General features: G+C 53.4%; 1 protein-coding gene across 1 annotated transcript; it reads right to left on the minus strand.

Moving 5' to 3' along the window:
- Window positions 1-1,139: 1,139 nt before the first annotated feature.
- NES (nestin) lies at window positions 1,140-24,031 on the minus strand. The gene is made up of 4 exons (XM_075908384.2): window positions 23,138-24,031; window positions 12,862-12,986; window positions 9,340-9,413; window positions 1,140-7,574 (listed from the first exon to the last, which is right to left on the minus strand). Exons 1-4 carry the CDS (start codon window positions 23,939-23,941, stop codon window positions 3,310-3,312), a joined length of 5,268 nt encoding a protein of 1,755 aa, XP_075764499.2. The 5' UTR covers window positions 23,942-24,031; the 3' UTR covers window positions 1,140-3,309.

Consider the following 24,031-nt stretch of genomic DNA (forward strand, 5'->3'; position numbering starts at 1 on the left):
TCAAACTCTGCGGTGCTTTTCCCAGGCCTCTTAGTACAGAGATGGGAATCCCAGTTTCTTTTCCTCCCTGCCCACACAGAACAGCTTTTCCTCTTGCTGGGCTGGTGACGATGCCGCAGACTCGTTTGTGACTTTCACTCCACTTCGCCAGCAGCAGTTTTACTGAGGGTTTGTCTAGGCTAGAGTTTTCGCTGCTCTTTTAGCTCAATGAATTGATTGCCATGTAACTCAACTTTAGCTAACTGCGAATCATTATGGTTGGCACCCTTTTCCGGAAAAAGGATGCTAATGAGACACTTCGGAATTGCAGATGCCGCGTGGGATTTAAATATCCCCCGCGGCATTTGCATGAACATGGCTGCCGCTTTTTTCCAGCTCGGGGTTTTGCCAGAGAAAAGCGCCAGTCTAGACGGGATCTTGCAGAAAATAAACCCTTTTCCGGAAGATCCCTTATTCCTACTTTCAAGGTCCCTTTCAAGTAGGAATAAGGGATCTTCTGGAAAAGCATTTATTTTCCGCAAGATCCCGTCTAGACTGGCGCTTTTCTCTGGCAAAACCCCGAGCCGGAAAAAAGCGGCAGCCATGTTCATGCAAATGCTGCAGGGGATATTTAAATCCCACGCGGCATCTGCAATTCCGAAGTGTCTCATTAGCATCCTTTTTCCGGAAAAGGGTGCCAATGTAGACACAGCCTATTTGTATGGTACCAGTGCCCAGTCATGGGGTAGGACCAGTGGTCTTCTAATTTTTTCCATCTAGGTGTGGAATACATTTTGTTATGTGCACCAAGGCATGTGCAGATGTGCACCACCTGGATAAACACATGCTGTGGGTGCTCTGCTCATCAGCTGGGTGGCATTGGAATCTTTCCTGGAGGGCTGCCCAAGCACTCTGCTTACAGGGAATTCTAGCCAAGACCTCGGGGCACTAGGTGCTGTATAAACACTGAATAAAAAAACCCAAACCCTGCTCCAGAGAAGTCACCAATCCAGCCACGCTTCAAATGTGCGCAGTTAAGGCTCAGCCTCTGTCCTCCGGAACAAATATTTGTGCCGTGTCTGGATGAGCTAAGCAGCTTTGGATATTGCTCTGAAATGACACGGGACTGGTGGCCAATGAGAAGGCAAGACACTGAATCATTGAGGTGGGAAGACAATTGCTTTATTAAATTACAGACGAGGCACAGAATACATTGTGCAACTCATCCGGCACATCCCAGACGGCTTCACGAGCTTAGAAGACACGGCAGCCGAGCAGAAAGTTCAGTGGGAGAGGCAGGTTGACACATCCGCTTCAAAGCTGTTTGTCAGGATTCAAAGCAACCAGAATGCATGCGGACGCCCAGACAGGAGTCTGTTCATCTTTGGGTTACACTGTGTCATCTTCACACACCTTCCAGAACTGACAACAGCCCTGCACGCTCACTAATTGCTCCGCACGGGGAAGAGGAAGAAAAAAGATCTCATTCTTGGATCAGGAATAGCAGTGAAGGAGTTAGACAAAGTCCACAAGAATATTTCCCTTCGTGGGTGAAGAATCAGAGTGGCCACCATCCGTTCATAATTGGTGGGATGGAAGGATGTTAGGAGGTGGTTTCTTCCAGGGTCTTTGTTAGATCAACCGGAGGGGAGGTAATGAACCATTTTGAACCTCTGGCTTGCTCTGATGGAGCAATGGCCCACATCAACCTGTGGAACTCCCTGCCAAAGGATGTTGTGGAGGCCAGGACTTTAGCAGGGTTCAAAAAAGAGCTAAATAAATTCATGGAGGATAGGGCCATGGCTGTTAGCTAGGATGGGCAGGAATGGTGTCCCTAGCCTTTGTTTGTCAGAAGCTGGGTGACAGGGAATGGATCAATTGATGGTTCCCTGTTTTGTTCATTCCCTTTGGGGCACCTGCCATCAGCCACTGTTGGAAGACAGGGCACTGGCCTAGATGGACCTTTGGTCTGACTCAGCTTGGCCGTTCTTATGTTCTTATGGTGCTATCCACCCACTGGCGATGTGGTCCATCGACTTCAAAGGTGTGGGATATGCGACCGAGGACCCAACCCTGTGTGTCAATGTGCAGACCTCACCAGCACGCAATGTGTCCCCTCCCCCCGCAAGGCAGACAGGGCATAGCTGATCGCTGCCGATAAGGGGTTCAGCTCTATAGATCTAGCAAGGCGTTATGAACCAGGAGGCACAAGCCCTAGAAAGAGTTTGCCTTCAAGCTCAGCTGAGTTCCTGACCTCCTCCCTCCCTCCCTCAAACTAGTGGCAAAGACACAAGTGGTTGTCTCGGCTGTAGTCTGCATTGTTGTCTTGGCCACTACCCAACTACAACTGCTGGGAACACTCTTTTTGGCATCGTCTGTTTCAAGGGGAAAAAAGGACCCTGTGGGAAAAAGCCCTATTTTACTCTGCATGGTGATTTCTCTCGGGCTGGTGCATTTCACGTCTGAAGCTGGAAGTAGAGAAGACGTCCCCCGCTCAGAGGAGACCTTCCTTGCTCTATGAGGAGAGCTGTCCTAAAGAGGTGTCAGCCAGACGTGGCGGGCGAAAACTCAGTAAACACTGAAAGTGCGGTGAGCATATATTTCACCGTGGATCGAGGTCATCTTCCCCATTCACAAGCTACCAGCCCGTCGCCGTTTAGATGGAAAGAAAAGGCATTGAAGGTCTCAGAAAGCCACACAATGTAAATGAAACACCTCGGTACGCAAAGCAGACAAACAAACCCGACGACTGAAGTTAAAAAGCCACAGAGGATGAAAAATGCTCCTAAGACTTGCTTGTGTAATGGGGACTTTCCATGCATGTGAAGTATCCTTACGGAGTGCTAGAAAGGGGCTGTAGTATAATTGAAAGCCAGGTCCAATGTGAAATTTGTTGTATGAAAAAAATAATTAGAACCCCCTCCCCTGGCTGGAGCATTCCTCCCGATCCTAAATTGCTCTTAAAAGGCTGAATTTTCCCAGTTACTTTCCATGAACTTTGTACCCCACCGGGACACAACTGAACCCTAAGTCTTGGAGTCTCTTTTGCTACATTCTACAGGACACTGGGGTTTAATTCTCAAGTGTTTAAAAAGAAAATCCAAATAAGCGTGTTAAAAATCATTTAAAAAATGGTGTTAGGAGGGTAAACTTCCTACATGCTGCTTCTGATTGTCAACAGAAAATTGCCTACCATACGTTTAGAAGAGGGCCAGCTATTAGAGGAGAACAGGGGTGAAGATCCCTCATCTGCCCTACAATTATATGGTTTCATTTGAGCAGAAGTAACAGCTGTAATGTGTCTGTGGTTAGAGTGTCTTCCATATCCCTTCAGTCTTCTTCTGAAGACCAGGATTCTTGTTCATCTTTGAGCTGGAATTTCAGATGCTGGCTGGGTCCCAGGTGAAAGGCATCATCTCCGAAAGGGGATAAGACAGAGATGGTTTGACCCTCAAGGTCCTGTCTTTGCATGCAAGTGCTCTGCATTATGTCAGCGAATTTGCTGTTGTCGGTTTCACTGGAGACCTGACCTTTCTTGGAGTGTTCTTCTCCAGGTCTGTGGCCTTCTTCATAGTCTGGCGTTTGCAATGGGCTCTGGCTTCGCAGAGTTTCGGAGAGGGGTTCCTCTTCATGGAATTCCTGGATGAAGGGGACCTTCCCAAAGAATTCCTCCCCTGAAGAGCTCATCTCATGCTCTCTGGATTTTGCACAGTCGTTCTGATCGGCTACTAGCTGCAGGTCGGCGAGCCCATTCAATAGCTGCTCTTCATGCAGCCCATTCAGTTCCCCGTTGGTGTTGCTCTCCGTCCAAATGTGGCTGGATATTGTCAGGTCCTTGGCATGCGGTGAGGAGGTCACAAGAGTCTCCTGCAAAGCCTCAGTCTCACTCGTCTCGGATAACGCAGGAGAGGAGTCGCCGCCGCCTCTCCCAACCTCCTGAGTCTGGTTGGACGCTTCACCCCCACCTGGAGTCGGCTGTTCCCCTTCAGCATGCAGCTCTGAAAGCCTCACACCCAACATCAGCTCTTGGTTAAATTCCAGAGCTTGCTCTACAATCTCCAGAATGTCTGAGTCTTTCATGACCTCTGCCGGAATCTTTGCTACCACCTCCACGGCGTGGTCCATGCCGCTTTGATTCACCTCTGGAGCATCCTTTGGCTGTCCGGGGTCAACTCCTTCGCTGAGTTCTGGATCAGAAGCTGGATGAGATTGGGTGACGTTGGGGGACTCCTCATCCTCGGAGGAAAGAGGGCTGCTGGAATTTGGGCTTCCTTTCGGGCTAAGAGGCAGCTGCCCTTCCAAACCAGCGTCTCCTAGGTCAGCCGTGCTGCTCAACGGAGAAACCTTCTGAGCCTCTTCAGGTTCCAGGTCACCTGACTCGATAGCATCCAGCATACCGTCGCTCTCTGTTTGAGCACCACCTGAAATGCTACGGCAGCCGTTTTCTTCTGTTGGGAAATCACCGTCCTTTTCCGGCTCCCAGGTGAAATCTGAGCTGCGGGGCTCACTCTCCTCTTGAGGAAACCCTCTCCCCTCGCTTTCTTTGCCGGTGTCGCGCTCCTGTTCGAAGGTCCCTTCGGCCTCCTCCTCCGATTGAGCAGCGAAGAGCCGTTCCTCCCTCGGCCTTTCAGACAGCGCCGGGTGCATTTTTGGATCTGCTCCGGGCAGATTCGAGGTTCCGACATCGCTTTCTTCAAAGTCCTCCAGAACCTCGGCTTCCTCCAAACGGGGTGTCTTTTGGGCGGGTGCCGAAACCATGAAATAACCTTCTACCGCTGCCCTCTCTGGTGTGCCTGCCAACGCCGTGTCAGATGCATCCTCCTCGTGGCTTTCCTCCTCTTGGGAGCTTGTGGGTGTGGCCCTGCCCTCTAACTGTCCTTCATCCTCTGGAGGAACCTCAGGGCTTTCGGGGGCTGGCGATGCATCTCCACCAGCATCACTTACTGGAGGCTGTTGATTGGCCGTGGCTTCGTCCAGCATCTCCTTTTCATAGAAGCGCAGGGGTGTGCTGTCTGGCAGCGTTTCCTCCAACATAATCCTCTTGCCACTTTCCAATTCCTCCTCCATCCCTTCTGCTGTCTGGGAGGCATTAGGGGAGACATCTTCCAGGGAGTCCTCAGATTCCGAAGAGCCGTCTGGTGCCTTGGAAGCCACGTTTATGTTCTCTGGCCTTTCAGGTTCTTCACGGAGTTCTCCCTCCACAACCCCCCCATCATCTACCTTTACCTTCATCTCCCAAGCCTCCTCCAGCACCTTGGTCTGCTCATCATTGGTTTCATGGCCCGGGGAGTCTCCAAGCTGCAAAGTAGATTGGCTCTGGATGTCCTCTGGCTCTATTTCACTGCTGTCCTGGTCTTCTTCCATCAGCTCCGTGCCAGGACTGGTCTCCTGCTCTGCTTTGCTGTCTAGCATCGGATGCGCACTGCCTATAAAGTGACCGGCATCATCATCTTCCATTGTTTCTTCCATCTCTGTACCCAAACTGCCCTTTATCTGCTCCCCTTCACTTTCTGTTTCTCCAGTGCTGGTCATTAAAGTGTCCGTCCATGCTGGCTCTTGCAGAGCGATGTCAGCTGTTTCCTCCATCTCTGGATGTCCCACCCCATCTTCCGGACCCTCCCCTTCCTGTGCCTTCGGCAGTTGGCTTTGATAGTCCTCCTCTTCTACTCTTTCCTCTTTGCCCAGGGACTCCGGTCTCTGACCATTCTCCAGATCCTCATCCATCAGCATAATGTCTTGCTCAAAGCCATTCTCTTCCAGATCCCCATCCTCGTCCTCCAAGGTATCCTTCTCCTGCTTTAAGTTCTCATCTCTCAGGGTGTTCTCATCTGCGCTGAGATCCTCGTATCCCATAGTTTCCACGTCCAGCTTTCCTTTGTGTCCTTCACTGTCCTCTCTTCTGTCCATGGTCTCATCCACTAGGATGTTTTCTTCAGCCTTTGACATCATCTCATCCCCAAGGATGGCCTCTTTGAGGCTCCGATCTTTCCCCTCCTCCTCTCCTACTGCTGCCTCAGCCTCGGGAAGCAACATTTCCTCCTCCTCAAACTTGTCCTGCTCAGCTCCACCACGATGTTGTTCTTGGTGGCTTTCCACGACCAAAGTCGGTTGACTTTCCATGGGAAAAGCTTGAGTCACTTGTATTTCCGTGTGCAGAAACTCACTTCCCTGCCTCTCTGCTTGGAAGTTGCATTCTTCCGTCTCTCCAGAAAGGTTCCAGAGTTCTCGCCTTTCCTCGTCTTCTGACGGATGCCACACGGCTAGGCTCCCCCCCTCCAGGTCTTCTTCTCCTCGGTCAGGCTCTTCCAAATTCCCTTCTGCAACAGCGAGGTTGCCAGGGCCACAGATGCCAGCCTCCCCGCTCTTTCCCTCTGCCCCCGATAACACCAGCTCGCCTTCGTTTAATGGGCTTCCCGGCTCCGTGCCGTTGCAAACCGCGGCTGGCTCCCCATGCATCTCTGTGCTCTGTGATCTTGATGTCTCCTCTTTTTCACTCTCATGCTGCTCCCAAAAGCTGACTTCTTCCTGGGTCTCTATTTCAGGCCTTCCCTTGGTGGCTAGATTGTCAGGGATCCTTGCTTCACTCTGCATGATGGAAGGACTTGACTGAGACCCGTCTCCGTCCTGCTGAGAGGAGCTTTTCACAGCCGGGAACTTCTGCAGGTCTCCTTCACTGGTCGCCTCTTCAAAATTGTCCTCTAGGCCACCTTCCATTTCACCTGTGGGCGCAGAGCCCTTGGCTACCTCGAGCTGCTCTGCTGGATGACTGGCTTCTATCTGGCTGACATGCTCAGTCGCCTGTCCTTCTTCCAATCCCACCGTGCCAGGAGAAGCAGCTAGCCCGGAAGCCTCTTCCAGGCGACTCATGTCATAAGAATGCACGTCATTCGGGGCCCTAGCTGCTTCAGGAGAGCTGGAGTCGGAGCGATCTATTACTTCCTTCAGTGCATCCTCCAAGGCTTCATTGACCAACTGGCCAGGACAAAGTGAATTCTTGGGAGCCAGCTTGCCAGGTGGTTCTTCGCTGGGATCTTTCTCAACCTCTTTCCCAGCTTTCTCCTGACATTCATCTTCCTGATCAATCTCTGCTATTCCCACCTGGCTCGCAGCTGGATTCCCACCTTCTGCTCCCGGGCTCCTGCCTTCCGTGTCTGAATCGGACCCTCCCAGCGGCTGTGGCTCCGTCACCGCGGAGCTCATGGAGTCCAGCCTCTCCAATGGCTCCTGGGAGAAAGAGTTGGCCACTCTCTTTACTTCAGCAGCTGTGATTGCCTCTTCAGGGTGAGATGAGTCCTGCAGGTTGGGGATTGAGTTGCCAGGGGCCGTGGTATCCCTCACAGCATGGGAGCTTTTCAGGAGCGGGGACTGAAGGACGGAGTTTATTTTCTGGAACTCTTTAGCAGCAGGGCCGTCGTTCTTGGTCAGCCCGGCGGCAGCTCGTAGCTGGGGGGAATCGTTTGGGTTTCTTGATAGCGGTGCCTTGCTCTCTCCCTTCTGGAAGGTGGTGGGGCTGAGTCTGTGGTCCCAGGAAACCAGTCTCCTGCTCTCCGGCGTCATGGCTTGGAGTTTGCTGGTACTCACTTCCAGCTTGGCATCTGTGAAGAGTACAGAGGAAAACAAGCCTCATGAGTATCCAGAAGGATATCACCCAGGAGAAAACACCAGCTACGCAAGGGCTAAAGATCTAGCAAAGAAAAGCAGACCAGGAACTGAGATCTGGAGGCTGAAGTCAGACCAATTCCAATGATAAGCCCCCAAAAATGAGGGTGATTAACTGTCGCGACAGACTATCAAAGAAGTGGTGTATCTGCCATCCCTGAATGTTTCCTGGCTAAGACTGGCTCTCGTCCTGGAAAGATGCTTCAGTCAAATGCATGACTCCATACAGAGTCATAGAACACTAGAACTGGAAGGGACCTCGAGAGGTCATCAAGTCCAGTCCCCTGCCCTCACGGAAGGACCAAGCACCATCTAGACATCCCTGATAGATGTCTATCCAGCCTACTCTTAAATATCTCCAGAGATTCCACAACCTACGTAGGTAATTTATCCCAGTGCTTAACCTCCCTGACAGGAAGTTTTTCCGAATGTCCAACCTGAATCTCCCTTGCTGCAATTTAAGCTCATTGCTTCTTGTCCTGTCCTCGAAGGTCAAGGAGAACAATTTTTTCCTCTCCTCCTTGTCAGACCCTTTTAGGCCCTTGAAAGCTGCTCTCACGTCCCCCTCTCAGTCTTCTCTTCTCCAGACTAAACAAAGCCAATTCTTTCAGTCTTCCCTCACAGGTCATGTTTTTAGACCTTTAATCATTTTTGTTGCTTTTCTCTGGACCTTCTCCAGTTTCTCCACATCTTTCCTGAAATGGGATGCCCAGAACTGGACACAATACTCTGATTGAGGCCTAATCAGCACAGAGCAGAGCGCTGATTTTCTTACCTAGAGCTGCAGCTGCCTTATGCCAGAGGGAAATGGTCTAATTTTGATATAGCGTCTTTCCTCTAAGCGGTGGGTGAAATTCACACGCCCTCCCCCAGCAGTGGGGCCACACAGCTCAAGTCTCAGCTTAACTGAGTGGTGGAAAAGACTCTGGAAACAGGGTACCGGGATCCATTGTGCCCTATGTGCCTCCAGGAATCACCCAACATTGGACTGCAGCCATCTCTGGGGTGGAACACAGCAGCTGTGTGACAGCGCACTAGAACGGTACTCAAGCTGTTAATGATGGGAGGGGAGGAGGAAGAGCCAAACTCTATCTCCCTTGCAAGTCTATTGACATTTAACAGGGGTGTGCAGTTGCAGTCAAAGCAAAATACCATTATTGGGGGAAGCAGTTACGGTCATTTTTCTATACACAAGGAAGATGACTATCCTAATCCACAGGGGCGGATGAGAGTTTTGCGGGGCCCAGGGCAGCCACCCCACTCGCCCTGCCCTATATCCGCCACTGCTAATCCACCTCCAGGAATATGCTGGCAGCTTCCTGCTTCACAATAACTGAAAACAAAATGGCATAAGATCTTTTCAAGATCTGAATGATGCCTCTTCGGGGTGTTTAGAATTCACTCTGCAATTTTCCCTCTAGGCTATGTCTAGCCTGTTGGCTTCTTTCAGAAGAAGCTTTTCCGGAAGAAATTTTCCAAAAAAACTTCTTCCAAAAAAGAGCGTCCACACGGCAAAAGCACATTGAAAAAGCGATCTGCTTTTTCAACAGGTGGTGTCCACACTGCATGGACAGTGTCTCACATGTCAGCTGTGATTATGGTGGGTGGAATGGCTACCAGGGCACCTGTGCTTTTTCCTCTTTCCTCTTCTTGCGAAAGAACTCCCTCTTCCGTGTCACACACGCCTTTTTTCCATCTTACCTCTGAAGCCATTGGCCAGTTTGTACTCTGCTGGAGGCATCTGCAGCCTGCTGCTCTCTGCTTCCAGGAGCGTCCTGCAAGGAACAATCAGATGCCGTATTATTCACACAGATGGCGCCCAGCAGCTCCCCAAAGCCCCACCAGAGACCAGGGCCCCATTGTGCCAGGTGCTGTATGTAGACACTGTGAGGGTGATCCCTGGCTTGCATACATTGTACTCTACACACCCCTTTGTACACTTGGGCGGTGGCGAGGAGGTGCTGTCAACTCTTCAGCCATCCCAGGGATGTGGGGCAGGGTTCCCCCTAAGCTGAGCACTTGGGCGGCCACCCAGGAGAGATTCCAGTGTCACCCAGCTGATTAGCAGAGCCCCCACTGCCGGCAGTCGGTGTTTCTATGGATGGTGCACACCTGCACATGCATTGGTGCATATAACAAAATATATTCTGCACACAGACGGAAAAAAATTAGAGGGAACATTGGTGTGGATTCAGCAATCAGAAGCAGTCAATAGCAGTAGAACCTTCCTGCCCTTCCAGAAAAATAAGTACGGAGCTTGTCTTAAGGAGGAAAAACCATCGGGCGGGTATGGGGGTGGGACTGGGAGTGTCCAATACAGAATTGCCCAGACACCACTAAAATTCAAAGGGATGCGGGGTGAACCATTCCATTCCAGTGTTGCTCCCTTTTATCCGGGAAGAAACTGAGGCCCACAGAGGGCCACTGAGTGAGCGGAGGGGCTGCAAAGAGAACAAAGTAAACTGAGGCAGGGGTCGGCAGCCCTCTCCCTGCTGCTGTCTGTTCTATTGGCTGTCTGCTTATGGCCTCCCAGCCTAGCCTTGGCCTTAGATGCTTCTGAAGAAGGAGGAACTCAAAAAACCCTCAGCGCGGAAGAGCAGTGCACCACACAAGGAAACTGAGGCACACGGTGGCTTCGTGATTCGGGCAAGGTCACACGCGGAGCCAGACATTGCACCCGGGCTCCAGCACGAAGGCTCTCACCACTAGCCCATCCTTCCTGCTCGCTAGAGCATTCCCTTTTGCTGCTCCCCTCCCCCAGATTTAACGTGCCAGGTTGGGAGCTGAAGGGACCTTCTTACAGGGACCTTGAACCCAGCAGCTTTTCTGGAGGGACACACTGGGTAATGCTGCATTCGCTTCGCTGCTCCCTTTTTCCTTTGCAAAGGAGAGCCCTTCCTTCCAACCACCCGCTCCCCTGCCCTCTGTTCGTCCCCCGCCCTCCCAGACCTGCACACAACACTTCCCTGCTCGGCTTCCAGGGGGACGGAGGCGCAGGCCCTCGATGACATAATGCCGAGTCCCGAGGGGCTCCCCCCTCTCCACAGAAGATGCTATTCTCATGCTAATCCCTCCCCCCAACTCGACTTTTGTCCGGGAGCCATCTGGATAGGAAGGGGGGGCGGGAATGTAGCTGGGCAGCAGGTTCCCAGGGACTGTCCTTTGGGGAGGGAGGGAGAAGAGAAATGGACAAGAAAGCCCCAAGGCGCCAAATCCCACGTTTTATTTATTTATTAATCCCTTTGCAAAAGAGGCTTTTCCAAACAAAACAAAACAAAACACCCGAGCTCCGGTGAGGTCGGGCGGCTCCGTATCCGCTCACGCCGCATTCTCATCCCCGGGGGGAGTTTCCTTTCCACAAGGCAAAAGTATCTAAGGACACGGGAGCATTTTTTCAGTATGATCATAGATGGTGCGGAATGTTTACCTTGACATTCCCCCACCTTTCCATGTCCCCACGGCCTGTGGGGATAGGCTTGTTCCAATGTCAGGATATGCAGTAGGAGGAGGCAGTGAGGCCTAGTGGATAGAACCCTGGGTCGGGACTCAGGAGATGTAGATTCTAGTTCCTGCTCTGCGAGGTGATCGGGGCAAGTCATTTTTCCTCCCTGTGCCTTAACGTCCCCATCTGTCAAATAAGGTTACTTTATACAAATGAAAAGGTCTAGGAATTGCTATTGGGGTTAGCTTCTGATCAGTGTTGACACCAATGTTCCCTCGAATCGTTTCCATGCATGTGTGGAATAATTGTGGTATGTGCACCGTGAATGTGCACCACCAGTAGGAACAAAAACCTAGCTGGGAGCAATCTGCTAATCACAGGAGCCTGTGATCCTCTACTTCCTTACCCATCTGATTCCTGACACCACCTGGCCAGCTGCAGAAAGGGACAGAGAGCAGCAAAAAACACGTGCCGCGCCACACACGTCCTTGCTGAGCTGTCTCAGCCATCAGAGCTCGCTGGCCAGGTTAACGAGCCGTGTACTCGTTAGCAGGTGGCAGAGCCTTTCGACTGCACAGCAACGAGAGGAAAGCTGGTGGGAAGCAAACCAGCTTTGACCCGCCCCCAAATCCGTTCTCTGCCAAGAGCTGGCTCCACTCTTCACCCAGCTCCCCCCACCCTGAGCCCACACACTCGGGCTGGGCCAAAGCATCCTCCAGGGAGGTGAAGATTTCAAGAGTGGGAGATCCCTGAAGACCAGGGAGATGGGCTGGGAGACGGGCACGCTGAGGACGGTTTGGGGGGCCACCCCAGGCCCGCATTTTTGGGGAGCCCGCGGCTGCAGCTCCAACCGCCCTATGGGGAAAAGGGCAAGGAGGCAGAGTGGAGGAGGAGCAAGGCAGGGTTTGGGGAAGGGGTGGAGCGGGGGCAGGGCCTGATGCGAGGGGGTGTGTGGGTGAGGGTCAGCACAGGCTTTGATGGCGCCCCCTATTAATCCACCCACTCTGCTCCCTGCAGCACGGCGCCCTCTAGTGCCATGCTGGGGTGTTGTGGTCAGCAGGGGCTCCAATGGGAGAGCGCCCCCTACAGAGCCACCCACCATGCTCCCTGCAGCACAGTGCCCCCTAGTGCCACGCTGCGGTGTTGTGGTCAGCATGGGATCCAATGGGAGAGCGCCCCCTACAGAGCCACTCACCCTGCTTCCTGCAGCACAGCGCCCCCTAATGCCATGCTGGGGTGTTGTGGTCAGCAGGGGCTCCAATGGGAGAGCGCCCCCTACAGAGCCACCCACCATGCTCCCTGCAGCACAGTGCCCCCTAGTGCCACGCTGCGGTGTTGTGGTCAGCATGGGATCCAATGGGAGAGCGCCCCCTACAGAGCCACTCACCCTGCTTCCTGCAGCACAGCGCCCCCTAATGCCATGCTGGGGTGTTGTGGTCAGCAGGGGCTCCAATGGGAGAGCGCCCCCTACAGAGCCACCCACCATGCTCCCTGCAGCACAGTGCCCCCTAGTGCCACGCTGCGGTGTTGTGGTCAGCATGGGATCCAATGGGAGAGCGCCCCCTACAGAGCCACCCACCCTGCTCCCTGCAGCACAGCGCCCCCTAGTGCCACACTGGGTTATTGTGGTCAGCCCAGGCTCCGAGGGGAGAGAGCCCCCTACAGAGCTGCCTGCACGAGTCTCTGCAGTACAGCGCCCCCTAGTGCCATGCTCTGGGATGTTGTGGTCAGCCCGGGCTCTGAGGAGGGCACTGCCAGGGGCTGAGGAGGGAATGACTCACCTGTACGTTGCCACCTCCAGGCTGAGGGACATCTTCAGGTGCATGAGCTGCTGTCTCTCCTCCAGGACGTGAGCAATCTGGACTCTCAGGGCCTCTTTCTCCTGCTCCAGAGACTCCAGGGCCAGCTGGGAATGACAAGCAGGAGACAGCCAGGGTCAGGATGCGGGCAGGTGACCCCAGCAGCACCCACCAGCTCCAAAGACCGAAGCCTCCCTTTGCAGCCACTACCAAAGAGCTGCTCACTTGGGATCTAAGGAACCCACCCTGCTCCCCTTCCGGCAGTGCCTGGGCCTCCCACTCTGCAATGCCCTTAGCGCCCCTCCCTGCCGCGGGAGCCAGGGCTATGCGGCTGACGCCAGTGGGAAAAGGGGAACAGAGGTGTGGGGGAGGTGAAGGGACATGCCCAAGGTCACACAGGGAGTCTGTGGCAAAGCAAGGACTTCCACTCAGCTCTCCTTGGATGCTAGGCTACCGCCCCCACTGCTGCCCCAGACTTCTTGGGGTGCTCTGAGGAAGCACTTAGCAATGGCGCCGGGACTCGGCACCCTCCATCTTCGGCCCAGGGCCACCTGGCAATAGGAGGAGGAGGCACAATGGGCAGAGCTGTCCCATTGGCACCTTCCTCCCGATTGCAGGGGTGCTATAGGGACCCCATCCAGCCCACCCACAGTCCTAGAAGCCAAGGCCAGAAGGGACCCCTGTGATCAGCTGGCTGCTGGATAGCATGGCCCAGAGACCTGCCCCAAAGTATTCCCCAGGACAGATCTAGATGAGAGGTACCCCTTTGGACGATCTCTGTGCACACCCTCAGGGTTACAGGTACTCCTGGCTGGGATCCCCCCCCCCCAAGAAAACAGTGTAGTCTAGTAAATAAAGGCATCTACCTGGGATGTCACAGAACTGGGATTGTTCTGCTGTTGATTTGCAGTGGGGCCTCCTCGAAGCCCCTCCACTCCCCTGTGCCTCAGTTTCCCCAGCGGTACAATGCGAGGGGAGGCTAATTCTACTCATATGCCCCTTGTGTAATGTGCTTGGTGATCTCCAGACACCAGGTGCAAGGGATAATTTATTATTACAAAAGCCACGGGCTGTGGCGGGTGAGGGGTTCAGGCTGATAAGGTGCATTACGGCATTCTCCCAGACGTGGGGCGCAGGCCTGGGAGAAGAATCTGTGGGGTGGGGAATGTTGAAACTGTCTTTTGTAGCCACCCAGGGCTAATTAGCATCTAAATCAGAAGGCAGGGAGTGAAAGGATCAAAAGGTCAGTTCGGCTCCGTGCATGCCTCACTGGGCGGCTTGGCGCCTGGCGACACTCATGGGAGACCGTGAGGAAACAGGACTAAAGAGTCCGGAGAAACACAAAGGCCTTCTCCTCAAGCGTCCCCAGGTCAGAATGGGGTTCCCCCAGCTTAGATCTCCAGTGTGGGGGAGTCTTCTCCCATCTCAGGTAATTTACCCAGCCTCCGGCTGTGTAGTATCAGAGCAATTTACACTCATGAATGAATTCTTCCCTCCACACTGGAGTCTTGCAATATCTCATTTCATAGCTGGGAAATTGAAGTGCAGAGAGACAAGTTTAGAAAGCAACTTTGGTGCAGAAAGACACTAATCCCTGGCTCCCAACTGGTGCGTCTCCTCCAGAGATCTCTGAGCACTTGACAAAGGAGGTCAGTGTCACAATCCCCATTTTACAGATGGGGGAAACTGAGGCACGGGTCAGGAACGTGACTTGACCAAAGACCCTCAGCAGCATTAAAATGGGACCCAGGTGTGCTGGTTTCTTGAAGGGTGCCTCTACACTGCACCGTAGATTGAAAGAAGATCCGCGATTTGAACTATGCAAATGGCACATCTTATTTCAATATTATTCTGAAATAGCTTATTTTGAAATTTGGCGCAGTCTGCCCAGCACTTATTTTGAAATAAATCGCTATTCCGAAATGTCCTTTACTCCTCGTGGTATGAGGTTTACAGGGACATTGGATTAGCGAGCCCGTTATAGTTCGAAATAATGGGTGCACTCAAAAGATGCGGAGTAGCTATTTCGGGACACCGCTGGTATCCCAAAATAGTGCTGCAGTGCAGACGTAGCCAAAGTGCCCAAACCCGGAGAGACATTAGCAGGTACTAAACTTGGGTGATAATTCCCTGTCACCCCAATCGATTAGCTACCCAGACAAACTTTGCAGGGCTGTATCAGACTCACTTTGCCTTGCAGGTAACAGTGCACCCCAGTTCCTGAACCCCATGAAAAAGCATCCCTCTGGAGCCCCTATCACTGGACACTCACAGCAATTAACCAAACTCCTTCTCCAAAGAGAGAGTGCGCACACCGATTCAACCTCACCTGTGGCTTAATATTACAGCATGAGATCTCTGTGATAAAACAAAGATTGTTGTACGTGTTACTGAGAAAGGGCCGTGGAAACAGAGCTGGTGACAATAAAATACAAGTGTATCACGTTTCTAAGAGGATAAACGTAACTTTAGGAAGCTCCACTCCTTCGCAAAAGGGCTTTGAGGGAGAGGAAACTGCTCTAGTGAGAGTTTGATTTCTGATTTGACTAAAAAAAAAAAAGTCACAGATTTTTCATGCGTGACTCAGCCCACAGTGCTCCTCAAGGAAATGGATAACAAATCCCTTTTTGTTTCTCTTATTTTCCCCCAAACTCACAGTTTGGACCCAGAAGTGAGACAACCCCGCTGTGGTTATATTTGTCTACCCTGGGAAGATTTGGCACCAAAAGTGCTGTCGACATGCAAACATCACCAAAAGTGAAAACCAGTTTTTCTGCCTCTGATTGTTGACATTTCATGGCCACATTGCTAGCACCCCTGTCGACTGATAGAGCAAAGCATTGTGGGAAGGCATCCCACAGTGCAGTGCTCTGGGAAGCAGAGCTGATCCCTGCGCTTCTTGGGATCCCTCGTATCTCTGTGAGCTCTCCCTGCTGAGGAATATCAAAGCAGCATAGCCGTCTCTCCAGCCCCTCCCCCTGCAGCAGCAGTCTGCTGCTGCTGTGTTCCCAGCAGGGCAGAACAGGAGCATGCCAATGATTTGCTTTTTATTTGTTCCCCACATGGAGCAGCTCACTCAGCTGTGAGATGCTTCCTGGAGTTTTGAAAGGGGAGGGGCACATGCCTGCAGGGCAGCAGAGATCACAAAACACTGAGCGCAGCCATCAGGGCAGGCATTGTGGGATACTGGGGGAAGCCAGTTCTCTTGACAAAACAAAAAGCAGAGTCCTCACTGGCTCTTTGTCAACAATGAAGGGAAGGAAAAGACAAAAGTCTCTCATGGGTCTGGAATTTCTTTTGTCGCCAAAACTGGTTGTTTTTCCCAACAAAAGTGCCATTGCAGTGTAAACACTCTCAGTGTTTTTCACCCAAAGGCAGGTTTTGGCGACAAAACATGCCAGTATAGACAAGACCAGAGTCTTCCCATGCTAATTTCACATTCTTCCCTCAGAGAAATCTGGCTTTTGCTGTTGACTTCCATGCAAACAGATTTTCCTCTGTGTTGGTTTCCCAAAGTTTAATTTAGAGTTGATGCAACCCCAGACTCCCGGTGACCTATGCCTCCAGCTAGTAGAAGCTGCAACTGGACGAGAGGGACAGATCACTCCAAATCACCTTGTTACACTTATTCCCTCTGATGCATCTGGGGTGGCTATCATCAAAGACAGGATACTGGGCAAGATGGACCTTGTGTCTGGCCATTATGTTCTTATAGCTACCGTCCCAGTACCGACCCAGTACGGCCGTTCTTATGTTCTTATGTCCCTCTTGTCTGGAAAAAAGCCCTTTTTTATCCAGTGTTTGGCCACAGACTTCACAGCATAACGCCAGGACGTCGCCATAATTCCTCAGACAGCATCAGTACATAATTTCGCAATGATATTAGTGACCAGTGTGTCTCTAGCTTTCATTTGATACCTTGAATAGCACTTTCTGGGTAAACGCGGGGTGTGTGGTGGGTGTAGCGAGTTTGTCAGGCCTGATACGAGTAGTGAGCATCACTGGGCCTGTGTGTCCCACAGACTCTCCCGAGGCCCAAGCCTTTGCACTGTCCCTGCATTTCTGCGTAGACGCATCTGCGCATCCCCCTAGGAACCTAAGTGCCTTCAAACAACCAACCCATCTAGGTTAAGTGACTTGCCCTAGGCCACATGGGAAATCAGTGGGGGTATGTCTACACTAGCCTCCTAGTTCGAACTAGGGAGGCTAATGTAGGCATTCGAAGTTGCAAATCAAGCCCGGGATTTAAATATCCCGGGCTTCATTTGCATCTTGCCGGGCGCCCCCATTTTTAAATCCCCCTTAGTCCAAACTCCGTACCCGTGGCTACACATGGCACGGAGTAGGTTGTTCAAATTAGGATCTCTAATTCGAACTACTGGTACACCTCGTTCCATGAGGAGTAACGGTAGTTCGAATTAGAGATCCTAATTCGAACTACCTACTCCGTGCTGTGTGTAGTCGCAGGCATGGAGTTCGGACTAAGGGGGATTTAAAAATGGCGGCGCCCGGCAAGATGCAAATGAAGCCCGGGATATTTAAATCCCAGGCTTCATTTGCAACTTCGAATGCCTACATTAGCCTCCCGAGTTCGAACTAGGGGGCTAGTGTAGACATACCCTTGCAGAGCAGAGAATGGAAACCAGGGAGCTAGGGCACCACCGCGGCACCATCCTTCCACCTGGGGCTGGGTTCTCTCCCTTCTCCCTGGATGTTTTCATACTCAGCCTTCCAGGCCTTTCCTTTCCCTGCCAACTCGAGGCCCTACCGCGAGTCACAGCCATCGACACAGCTGTCCTTAGAGAGGAAGCCCAGAGTGTAGCTAGGCAGAGCTACTGCCAAGATAGTTTGCAGCCGTGCAGTCTATGGTCTCAAGCACAGGGGAGGCTGCGCTGGCAGACATCAAAGGAGGCTGGTGTAATTTTGTCCATTTGTCAGGTGGAGAAACTGAGGCACAGAACGAGAAAGTGACTTGCCTGTGGTCAGGTTGGTGAATGACAGAGCTGGGAATACAAGCCAGGAGTCCCGGCCTCTCCCCCCCCCACCCCGCCCGTATTCCACTGGCAAATCCAAGCACCTTCTGGGAAAAATGTGTTATGGGAGTGGGAGGAATAAAAGCCATTTCCATTATGAACCCTGCAAAATATAAACAACTCCAAAGTTTGGACCACCCCCAGGTTATATACACAGTGTGAGAGGCAGCCCTGCCCCCAAAGAGCTTCCAGTGGACAGAGGCAAGAGCTGGGGAAACTGAGGCACCGAGCCAGTGACAGAGCTGGGTGTAGGTGTTTCGGTGCCTGTGGTAGCCAGACCTTTCAGTCTCAGTGCCTGCAGCCAGGGCCGTCCCTGGAGGAGGCGGGGCCTGAGGCAAATCCTCCAGTAATTTAGGCCCAGGGCAACCCCACTGCTGCAGGCCCCGCCCTGCTCCTGCTCCATTCTGCCCCACCCCTTCTCCAAGCCCTGCCCCGGCCCTGCCTTGCATCCTTGCCCAAAGCCCCCTCCCCTGAGCAACACGAGCGAGGGGCTTTACCAGGGGCCTGGCGCAGGGTGGCAGCAGGGGCCACCGCCTTCCCCCTCACCATGGTTTGGGAGGCAGCCTGCTCCACCCCACACTCATCTCCCAGCTCTCCGTGCTCCGCTTCCCCATGGGACCCGGGGTGCTCTGCTTCCTCCAGTTGGTGAATCTGACCGAGCACCGTGGGCTGGGAGAGGGTGGCAGAGTGGAGCAGGGGGCTGGCGTCTGGGCTGCCCTGAGCGGTCCTACGGATGGGACGGTTCTGCCTGCAGCTGCTGGAGCTCCTGTGCCCTGAAACATCTCCAGCGAGCCCCCAGCTCAGTTCCCCCCTGCTCTGCCTCCCACAGCTGCTTCCCATGTGCCGCTTTGCTTGCACTAGACTAGGCCCTCCTGCGCGCCCTGGGAGGCAGTTTGCAGGCGAGCGGCTGGTCCAAAGCCAAGTTCTCCTCTCACATTTCTCCCCATCCTCTCCCAGCCTTTTGCCCAGACAGGAAATCATCACTCAGCCTCCCTTCCCGAGGGATGGGAACGAGAGGACCATAACTCAGCACTATGAGCAATTTTCCCTCCCCAAATCAATGGGGCACAGAAGAGATTTACTGCCTGGTTTAATCAGGTTCTGCCCCAAGAGTTAAACTGGCCAGGCTGCTGGATCCAGTATCACTGAGACTGACAGCTTGCCCATGGGTGTCGGGGCAAAACACAGAGCCTCTGGTTTCCTGCTCAGCATTAGAAAGAAAAGTACTATTGCAGGAGATTTAGGAGCACCTGAAATAAATTCACCCATGGATTAGGGGCAGGAAGAAGAGGTGTGAAGGATGAAAGTGAAGAAAGAAAGAAAGAAAGAAAGAAAGAAAGAAAGAAAGAAAGAAAGAAAGAAAGAAAGAAAGGCCGTGTCCAGACTCAGGGGTTTTTTCGGGAAAAGTAGCCTTTTCCCGAAAAAACTTCCCCTGCGTCCAGACTCAAGCCGTGTTCTTTCGAAATTATTTCGAAAGAACGCGGCTTTTCTTTCGATGGCGGTAAACCTTGTTTCACGAGGAAGAACGCCTTCCTTCGAAAGTTCCTCTTTCGAAGGAAGGCGTTCTTCAATGTAAAGAGGCCGTCTTCGAAAGAGAGCATCCAGACTCGCTGGGTGCTCTCTTTCGAAAAAGCGGATTTCTCTTTCGAAAGATCCGCCTGCAGTCTAGACGCGATCTTTCGAAAGAGGCTCTTTCGAAAGATGCTTTCGAAAGAGCCTCTTTCGAAAGAAGCCTGCAGTCTAGACATAGCGAAAGAAAGAAAGAAAGAAAGAAAGAAAGAAAGAAAGAAAGAAAGAAAGAAAGAAAGAAAGAAAGAAAGAAAGAAAGAAAGAAAGAAAATTGTGAAAATGAAAAAGTAAAAAAACCAGAAGAGAAGGATGAGTGTGAATGAAAAAGGACAGAACAAGATAAGAGAAAGAACTGGATTGTTGTGCTAAGTGGCTGAGGAAGTTGGTCTGAATTACTTCTCTGGGGAGGGGTTCAGGTATGTTTTGGGGGCCCCAGAGATCCCCCTGGGGAGATGAGAGTGAGGAGGGTAGAAATCCGCTACTACAAACCCAACAGGATGAAGGCTATAACCCCACCCCCAAGCCAGCTTCCCCCTTTGCTCTGTTCTAACCCCATTCCTCAGGCATGAAACCGCCTCCCAGCCCTGATCTCTTTTGATTCCTCTAACACAACCAGGCTGAAGGCGGCAGGGGGTGGGGTGAATTCCTGGCTGTTCACATCAGCAGCCCTGGTAAAATTTAGCCCTGAACTTTCACAGCATTCCTCGACCCTTTTCCGTGCTGATAAAAACCCAGCGACATCCCTGCCCCATTGAATTATTTTTGCAGCTGTTCAGCGGCAACGGGACAAAGCCAGCTGAGATTTCTGCCCTTCCTTAGTCCCATTTGGCTCCCTGGCCCTCAGTTACCTGAACCAAACAGCTGTTGGGACAACTGGGACTATGAGATGATGGGGGCACATGGAGGCCATGGGCAACTCAATCTCTTTTCTAAATGAGGACTGGGCTCTTTTGACAGGTCTCATTTTGCAGCATTCTCCACTGGGGTGCAGGAGATCAAAGAGATCAAAGAGCTGAGCCAGTTCTTGGTTGCAGTGGCGTGAATCGGGAGAAACTCCATGGAAGTCCACAGGGGTTACTCCGGATTTACCCCAGTGTATCTGAGATGCGAATCCGACCCCACTCGCCGAATAGCTACTCCCGCTTTACACGGATGTGAGATCACAGTCTAGCCCTGGCTCTGTGAAAGGCAGTAGAATCCCTGCAGAGTTACACAAGTCAATTCGAAACCACCATTTGGCTTACAAACCGGAAAGGAACCCGCCTGAAATCCTTGCAGGCCAAACACACCTGAGAGCGTTGAGGCGGCTAGAAATCTGCTCCAAGAGTTGAATTTTGGAAACGGCCCCAGAGATTCAGCTAGTGACCTTGCCCCAAAGCCTGATGTGTCAGGCCCAGTTCGGATCCCAGTTCATAGACGAGTAGGGTTGGAAGCGACCCCGGGAGGGCTTTAAGTCCAACCACCTGCTCCAACGTGGACCAATACCAACTAAATCAGCCCCTCTGAGACTTTAAAACCTCTAGGGATGGAGATTCCACCCCCTCCCTAGGGAACTCATACCAGGGCTTCACCCTCCCTCCCCCCGCAGGGAATTCGTTTTTCAAAATATCCAACCTAGACCTCCCCCACTGCAACTTGAGACCATTGCTCCTTGTTCTGCCATCTGCCACCACTGAGAACAGCCTCTCTCCATCCTTTCTGGAATCCCCTTCAGGTAGCTGAAGGCTGCTCTCAAATTCCCCCTCCCTCTTCTCTTCCTCAGCCTAAATAAGCCCAGTTCCCTCATCCTCTCCTCATCACTCATGTGTTCCAGCCCCCTCATCATTTTTGTTGCCTTCTGCTGGACCCTCTCCAGTTTGTCCACGTCCTTTCTGTAGTGGAGAGCCCCAAACTGGTTGTTATACCGGGATCAATGCAACAGCCTCATTCCTGCTCTCTAGCCAGTCAGATTTTGGCTCCCGCTCCAATACCCCAGAAACCTGAGATTCTCCCTGCCTCCTGGAGCTTCCTTTGCTTCACAGAGGTTTCGTGGTGGGAGGAATTTTTTTTCTCGACAGCAGCTCTAAGCGCTTGGCACATCTCCCGTTTCAGAAAGCCTGGAAAACCGATCCCTCCGGTCTGGACCCTCTGTCTCATTCCGAAAGGGGTGAACCCAATAACGGGGAGCAAGGTCTGTTCCGGGGTGTGAGAGCTTCACTCCCCCAGGGCAGTGACGAGGGGCGGACGGACAGAAGGACGGGACTGATCAGCGGCGTCTGTGAACAAGGCAGTGCGGGGTGCACAGGCTCCGCAGTGATGCTGACTCATTTAGGGTCCCACTCCCGGTGGATGGGGGTGAGCCAAGGTTTTCACGCAGGCTGCATAATGCCCCTGTCGGGTTCGCAGTTCCGTTAAACGTCTCCCTCGCCCCAGATACGGAGAGCCGCAAAGCTGGGGCGGGGCAGGGGGCTTGTCTCTGATTCCAGGACTTGCTGGGAGTCCCCTCCCCATGCTGAACAAGTCCCATGTTCACACCCTAAGCAAGCCCTGATGCCTGGCTGAATTGATCGCTTGCTCTTGATTTCAGAGCTCCACCGACTGCGTCCCGTTCCCAGCTCCATCAGACCCAGGCCGGGCACCTGAACTGGACCCCAGGGAGTTAAGTTTCATAGTCCCACTGTGAGGGAAGGAGAAGCAGAAGCACAGAAGGGGCAGGACTTGCAGAGAGGGCCAGGTGCAGCACCCCACAGTCTAGGCCTCCAGGCCTGTCCCTTAGCCACCGACCCACACATCCTGCCCTAAGCTGGTGCAAAGTGCTGATCACCAGGGCTGGTTTTGCAGCTGAGGCATGGAGAGGTGGGGGTAGAACCCAGGAGTCCTGGCTCCCAATCCCCCCCGGCCCTAACCCAGGGGTGGGAAACATACAGCCTGGGGGCTGGATACGGCCCCCAGCTTGCCTGCATCTGGCCCCTGAGGCTCAGGGCTCCCCCCAGCATTGGGGAACTGGTGCTCCTGCCTGGCGTCCCACCTCCTGCTTAGACCCTGCACCCCACTCTGCTCCTGCACCTTCCCTCCAGCCCTGCCCTCCCACCCCCGGCTTGCTCCTGCAGCCTCCCACTCTCCCAGACTCCCCAATCCCCCTCCACTCCTGCACCCTCCCTCCCGCCCGCCCAGACCCAGGATGGAACAGAACGCTTCCCTCCCACACACCGAACTCCTCATTTTGGCCCCACCCCAGAGCCTGCCCCCCCCCCCCAACATTTACTAGCCTGGCCCCCAGGCTCTGTTGTGCAAAGGGAATGTAGAAGCTTTTTTGCTTCTCCCTTTTGTGTGGCCCCCGACTGATTTTTCTGTGGGTCAGTGGCCCCCGATCCAAAAAAGGTTCCCCACTCCTGCTCTAACCACTAGACAACATTCCCTTTCCCTGCAGGAGAGCCCAGGAGTCCTGTCTCCCGCGCCCCCTGGATCTAACCCCTGGAGAGCTGTCCCAGCCCCCGATGGGGTGTGGAGGGGACCCGCAGTCTCCCTGATTCTAATGCTTTACAGAGCGCTCCTGCGCCAGGACCTGATCCTGGGCACACCAAGCTGCCTGTCGGAAGTGAATGGCTCTGCAAGCCCCACTGTGTTTCCTCTCCCTTCCTCCACCGCCCGCCTGCCCGCCTGCCCCCCTGACCCACCTGGAACTTCTCAGCCTCCCCTCTCTGGTCCTGCCACTGCCTGGAGAGGTTCTCTTCCAGCATCCCCTTCCGAGCTTTCAGCCCAGCCAGCTCCTTCTCCAGTTGCTGCAACTGCAGCTGGTTCTGCCGGTTGCCTTCCACCGCCTTCCAGAGGTTCTCCTTGGCCTGGCAGAAGGAGCTCTCCAGCTGGGAGACCTCGCTCTTGTAGGTCTCCACTGCTCCTCTCCAGATCTCCGAGAGCCTCTTGGAATAGTCCTCCACCTCCACGGGCTGGAAAGCCACCGGCACGGCGCGGAAGCTCTCCAGGCTCTGGGAGAAGCTCGCCAGCTCCTGCTCCAGCCCGGCTTTCTCCTCCTCGTGAACTTCCACCAGCACCTCCACTTCTTTCTCCAGCTGGGCGGCCTTCTCCCTCAGCCAGATCTGAGCCCGTCTCTCCTCCTCCAGCTCCTTCTTGCTCAGGGCCAGCTGCCGTTTGGCTTCTTCCTGGGCCGCCCGCTCCTTCTGGCAGCGGGTCTTCACGTGCTCGATCTCCTCCGACAGGTTGTCCCTGGCCAGCTCCGCCGCGTGCTTCTCTCTGAAGGCGTCGTCCAAGGTCGCCCTCAAGGTGCTCAGCTCCTCCTCATACTTGCCCCGCCAGGAGCTCTCCACTGGGCTGTCCTTGGCGCTCTGGATCTCCGCTCTCAGCAGCTCGTTCTCCTCTTCCAGGAACTTGACCCGGGCCAAGTAGGCTTCCAGGCGCTTGTTGAGGTCCCACATCTGGAGGGATTCCTCCCCGAGGGCTCGGGCGGCCAGGAAGACCTCCATGCTGTGGTCCACACTGAGGCACTGCTTGCCAAGAACGGGGGCTGCTGGCCGGAGCGGAAAAGCCAGGAGCAAGTGGCCGGGAAGGGAACA

Source organism: Pelodiscus sinensis, chromosome 22, assembly GCF_052426305.1.
Source record: "Pelodiscus sinensis isolate ZL-2025 chromosome 22, ASM5242630v1, whole genome shotgun sequence".
Classification (NCBI taxonomy): Eukaryota; Metazoa; Chordata; order Testudines; family Trionychidae; genus Pelodiscus; species Pelodiscus sinensis.

Bases quoted from the DNA above. Each gene is read 5' to 3' on its own strand.
- NES (XM_075908384.2), bottom strand. From the start codon at position 23,941: ATGGAGGTCTTCCTGGCCGCCCGAGCCCTCGGGGAGGAATCCCTCCAG. The intron at 12,987-23,137 runs GTGGGTCAGGGG...TGTCATTCCCAG, and splicing joins GGGAGGCTGAGAAGTTCCAG to CTGGCCCTGGAGTCTCTGGA. The intron at 7,575-9,339 runs GTAAGATGGAAA...TACTCTTCACAG, and splicing joins ACTGGCCAATGGCTTCAGAG to ATGCCAAGCTGGAAGTGAGT.